The 5,686-nt window shown below is 55.1% G+C and overlaps 1 protein-coding gene across 1 annotated transcript; it reads right to left on the bottom strand.

Annotated features, from left to right (window-relative positions):
* Positions 1–417: 417 nt before the first annotated feature.
* Positions 418–3,320, bottom strand: PTGES3 (prostaglandin E synthase 3 (cytosolic); the record flags this gene model as incomplete). Its single annotated transcript, XM_008947448.1, has 7 exons — positions 418–790; positions 1,136–1,160; positions 1,941–2,003; positions 2,391–2,480; positions 2,653–2,751; positions 2,982–3,051; positions 3,207–3,320. Coding segments are annotated over 7 exons (481 nt in total), but the record flags the coding sequence as incomplete, so codon positions are not given.
* Positions 3,321–5,686: the final 2,366 nt, after the last annotated feature.

Here is a 5,686-nt window from a genome sequence, read left to right as displayed (position 1 = left end):
GAAGCCGCACCACGCTCTGCCCCCGCCCCCGCCCGCAGCGCAAAAACGATTTGGTCTGAACAGATGAACGAGCAACAACGCAGGAGAGCCCGAGCCCCGGGAGCGGCCCCGGCCCCCCGCCCCGGGGCGAGCCACACCGAAACCAGGAGTATTTAGTTTCTTTTTCAATGCAAAACAGAAACCCATTAAGGGAAGGGCCGCGAGGATGCCACAGGGGGGGAGGGGACCGAGGCCCACGAGTTGGGAGAGCCGATGCCAACTACTGGCGTTTTGTTCCCGGTACAAATGTACAATTTTGGGTCACAGGGAGGGGGGGAAAAAAAAAACCAAACAACCAAGGAAAAAAAAAATACCAAAAAGAAGCTGATTTAGCGCTTGAGGATTGAGGATTCTCCCATTGTAACGACACCCGCTACAAGGCTCTGTAAACTTTATTGCGACTGCTGGGGGACGATTCACCTACACCTCAAGGGGGTGGGTTGGTTTTTGTTGGGTTTTTTTTTGTGTGTTTTGTTTTCTTTTTTTTTCTTTGTGGTTTTTTGGAAGTCTGGAAAACGGTTCATGCATAACAACGTTATTGCCTCTCGTGGCTTGAGACCGCCCCGTGCACCGGAACACACCTACCATCAGTGAAGCCATTTAAAATGGACTGAAAATGGGTTAAAGGATGCAGGATCTCCCTTTAGGGCTATCAACTCAGGAATTCTTATCTCAATTATGAAATGTTGTGATGAAGCTCTTTCCCCAAACCCTGAAGACAACGGTTTTCCTTACTCCAGATCTGGCATTTCTAGAGAGAAAGAGAGGAGTGTTAATGCTGGTTTTTGATTGTCTCTTTAAAAAGCACCAGAACTGCCCCCCAAAGGCACTTTGCCCTCTGCCACCATCCCCAGGACCTCAGAAGGGACCCTGAGAAGATCCAGCCCCCGATGATGGGAGGCCAAAGCCTCTGCTGGAAGATCTGTGTGCTGCTGGCACCGGCCACTCTGAGCCAACCCCCAGAGCCCAGGGACAGGGAGGTCACACTGGTGTGTCACACTCCCACAGGAGGCTCTCAGGGGATTAGGTGCTGGTGTGTGGCCAGGCCAGCAGGAGGGAAGGTCTGCCAGCCTGGGGAGTGGGAACCATCACTTACTTTCATCATCACTGTCTGGTGAGTCCTGGAAAGAAGAGGAAATGTCAACTGGAGCAGACTGTGGTGGAAGGGGCTTCCCCCACCCACCCCTCCACTAACCCAGTGGATGTAGAGTAATGGAATGGTTTAGGTTGGAAGAGACCTTTAAAATCATCAAATCCAACTGTTCCCCCAGCACAGGCAGGGCCCCCCAACCCGTGTCCCTCACCCCACATCTCCACAGCTTGGGGACCCCTCCAGGGGTGGGGACTCCACCACTGCCCTGGGCAGCCTGGCACAGCCCTGGGCAACCCTCCAGGGCAAGAAATTGTTCCTCAGCTCCAACCTCAACCTCCCCTGGGGCAACTTGAGGCCATTTTGTCTTGTCCTGGTGCTTGTTCCTTGGGAGCAGAGCCCAACCCCCCCCTGGCTCCAGGCTCCTGTCAGGAGCTGTGCAGAGCCAGAAGGTCTCCCCTGAGCCTCCTTTGCTCCAGGCTCAGCACCCCCAGCTCCCTCAGCTGCTCCTCCCCACACTTGGGCTCTGGACCCTTCCTGAGCTGCCCTTCCCAGAACTACCAGACTATGGCCAGCACCTGCCCTCTCCTCTCCCTCAGAACATGTTGAGGATTTCCAGGTTTCACTTGATTTGCCCTTGCTGCCCAGAGCCTCAGACCCACGATGACCAGTGGCCCCTGTAGCACCGACACCACCATGGAAGGGGAGCAGGTGACTTCAGCAGGTGACATCACTCCTCCAGACAAGGTTTGGTGCTATTTAAGCTTGACTCCAATTCAGGGCACGCATTTACTGCAAACCAGATACTTACATCATCTGCCCCATCTACTTCTGGCAAGTCTACGTCATCATCTCCACCCATGTTGTTCATCATCTGTCCAGGGAGATAATGACCACGTTACAGGGTGAAGCCAACCTACGTGACCTAGGGGAGCACCACTGACCTCTAAAAATAGCTTAAAATTGCTCTATTTTAACAACTTTGCTGCACCACTGCAGGAATTACAAGGTGGGCATCCGAGGAATGTTAAAATTGCCCTGAAAAGCAGCTGGTGCTGGGTTAATTCAGTGGGACACAGAATCATCCTGCACCCAGCAGCAGATGCCAGCGGGTCACGGTGGGGCTGTGCCAACAGCAGCAGCTCGGGCCGACCTCAGAGCCCCCAGCACCGGCGCCAGGAGGAGGGAGGTCAAGGAAGAGAAACTCCTCATCCTGCACCTGCAGAAGGAAACCTGGCCCCCTGTGCACATCCTCCCATACCTCGGAGAAGCGATCGAAGTTGGACATGTCCTCGTCGGAGTCATCCTCCCAGTCTTTCCAGTTGTTGAAGTCCACGCTGAGCCAGTTGAGCTGCAAGGGGAGATGTGACTTAAGGACAAGGCAGCAACGAGCTGTCGCTGCTCACAGAGCAAGGCTGAGCAGCAGCAGCGTGGAAAGCGACCTGGGGACAGCCAGGCAATTTAAACCTGACCCAAATATTGGAGAGAAGGAAGCCCCGGGAGGCCCCAGAGCCCAGACCCACCTTCGCTCGCTCTTTCGTTAACCGCGGCCACGCCTGGCCCGACTCTCCTTTTCGTAAACAACACAAGATAGATCTGTCTGTTCTTTTATGCTTTGACTCCTGAAAAAGAGAAGAGCAAATATCCCCTGCTGTCATCATCACAAGCTTCATATTAAACTCATTTCTCTTTAAGCTATCCCCCTCATTCTTTGCCCTGAAAAATCCCCCTCTGCCGGAGTGAGGAATGCTTTAACCCCGGTGCTGGAGGGAGCCCTGAGCTCCACGGGACTTTTCAGGGATTTTTTTCAGCACTAAGAACCCAGCAAGAGGAAGCCAAAGAGGATACTCACATTTGGATCGATATTATTAAAAAGGTCGATTTCATTTAAGTGTTTAAAGTTATCACTTCCTCCAAGACAACTGTGGAGAGAGAGAGGGAAAAAAAAAGCTGGATTAGCACAAAACACCTCCCAGAACAAACACCTTCACTAGGAGAACAAAACCATCATGTCAGTAGCATCAGCACCACCCTAAGGGACACCTCTCCCTCCACCAACACCCCTCCTGGCACGTACCTGAAGGTGAGTTTGGACTTTTCAAAGTTTACGTTGACATCTTTGCTGTCCTCGACGCAGAACTCCACGAAGACGTAGTCCCTTCGGTCGTACCACTTCGCAGACGCAGGCTGCCTGCCAACACAGCAGGGGAGAGATTCCAGTCAGGGTTTGTGTCTGCCACCAAGATCCAACGCCAAACGCAGCCTCACGCTGCTGCTGAGCTTGGTGTGGGGTCTCCTCAGGGTCCTCACACGCAGCTCGAAGGTGTATCGAGTTGAGCTGAACTAAACGACTCCTTCCTGTTCTTAGGAGCTGCATTACTAGATTATTAATCTTTAAAAAGCTGCTTAAGGCTGAAAAAAAGATGTGAAGGATGAAAAGAGCCACGATGCACTCCACGCCCAACACCTCCAAGCAGCTCACGCTGCTGGGCCTTGGAACAGCCACCAAAACTCAACCCAAGCTCACACGAGACCGAAATAAATGTTACAGCAAACCCCAACTCTGACGAACTTTCCAAGATGAGTGACCAGATGGGTGGCAGGATTCCAGGCCCCCCACCAGCCACGTGGTCTGAGGTCATCCTGCTTTGTGTCTCGGGTTGAACAGGAGTCAAAACCCCAGAGCACACACGTGGTGCTGGACACCAGCACCACTGAACACCAGCCTGTGATCCAGATCTGACCCGAGCGAGACCCGCTGCGGCCAGCAGAGCTCCAGGAGCTGGAGAATCCCCACCCCGAGCCCTGCCCACAGCCTCCCACGTGCACAGACACCCTCTCCCACGCTCTCCTGGCTCTGCAGAGCCCCAGCGGGCAGTGGGCAGTGCAGGGAACGCTGCCCTGGCTGCCTGCAGGTGACCAGTGTTCAGTCTCAGCACCGTAAGGACCCCACAGAAGTTGTTAACTCCCAGAGCAGGACTGGACCCAGGCACCTCCTCCAACACCCGTTTCAAGTGCAGGATGTGGCCAGTCAGAGGCCAGGAACAGAGCATTTGGCTTTGGGAGTGTAAAATCCGTGTGGTTTCTGAACACAACCCTTAGTTTCACACCATCCCACGGCGTGCAAGCCCAACACTTTCCCCTCTGGCAGCATTTTAAGGAAATGGGGAGGTACCTGCTTGTTCAGGGCAAGTATAACAGGAGCAGAGTGGCCACTTTCTTACTGTGGTATTTTAAATTCCTTATTGGCCACAAGTTGCCTTTTCTCATAGGGAATGAAAGTCTCTCAGAGGAGAGAAGAGGGTGAGGAACAACCTGCTCTGTTGGGAGCCAAAATCGCAGTGCACGGATGCAGCACATCACTTTGCTGCACTGTCACCAGCACAGAAGTGACAGTGTCCCTGCCCACGGGGGCCCTGCTCAAGTCTCAGCACTTCACAGACGTTTCTGATGTCAATGGAGATGTCTCCAGCCTTCCCAGTTTGCCACTCGCTCCGTAACTCCAATCTGGCTGTGATCTCAGTATCTGGGCCAAGATCAGGGCGTTGAGGCACCCACAGCCTGGTCACAGCGCTCCCCAAAACCCTCCTGCACTGTCCCAGAGCTGAAGGGAACTTGCCCAAGAGCAGAACCCAGCTCGTGGCTCTAACACCGACGTCACGCTGCTTCCCCAGGTATTCACACACACCACCCAGAACGCTGCTGGAATTAAAGCCAGGCTGGAGCTGCCTCTCGCTCTTCTTATCTGTTTTTGACATCTCACCCTCCCAGAGGGAGGCCGGGAACCTTCCTGTGCCTGCCCTGTGACGTGCTCCCCTCGGGACTCTCCGTTCCAACCAGTCACACAGGACACCTCGGGCCCGCGGACAGGACGGAGCCCACCGGGGACCTGCAGCCTCAGCGGCCCCTGGGAGAGACCCCCCGGGGCTCCGAGGGCTTCAGAGCTGGGTCCCCTACACCCAGAGACTCTCCCGTGGTCCTGCAGGCGCCGAGGAGCTCAGCCAGGGCTCCCAAGTGTCACCACTCCTCACACAGGAGCCCCCTGCTCCCTCCTCCTCAGCCAAACCCATCCCAGGGGACTCGGCCCTACCCCAGCCTGGGCACGTGCTTGGCTCATGGATCCTTCCCATCTCCTCAGGGGATTCAGATTTCTCTGAAACAGAGAAGTTCATTTTAACACAATAGATCCCACGGAGCAACAAACCACAGCCCAGGGCACACGCTGCTCGTGTTCCAGGCTGGGCCAGGATTTCTCTTGTCACATCTATGCTCGCTGCTGGCCTCCCAAAAGGCCACGGCCACCACACGTCTGCCTGTCTCTGCCTCCAGAAGACAACCGCAGCAACAGCATCGTAGAACAGGTTCTAGAAGCTTCTCAGCAGCAGTTTCCTGCCGCCAGGCAACACGTGGGCTCAGCTTCACCCAGCAGACCCACCGCTGTCACCCCGGGGGCTCCGCTCTCCAGTGGAGCCACCAGGGCAGAAGCAGCTTCTGAGCCGCCGGGCCTCCTCCCGTGGGGTTCCAGAACCTTCCAACCTTGTCCCCGTGCTCCCTCGT

This window comes from Merops nubicus, unplaced genomic scaffold (assembly GCF_000691845.1).
Source record: "Merops nubicus isolate BGI_N331 unplaced genomic scaffold, ASM69184v1 scaffold40759, whole genome shotgun sequence".
NCBI classification, from domain to species: Eukaryota; Metazoa; Chordata; class Aves; order Coraciiformes; family Meropidae; genus Merops; species Merops nubicus.
The sequence above is the reverse complement of the archived record's forward strand: the minus strand, read 5'-3'. Positions and strand labels throughout refer to the sequence as shown.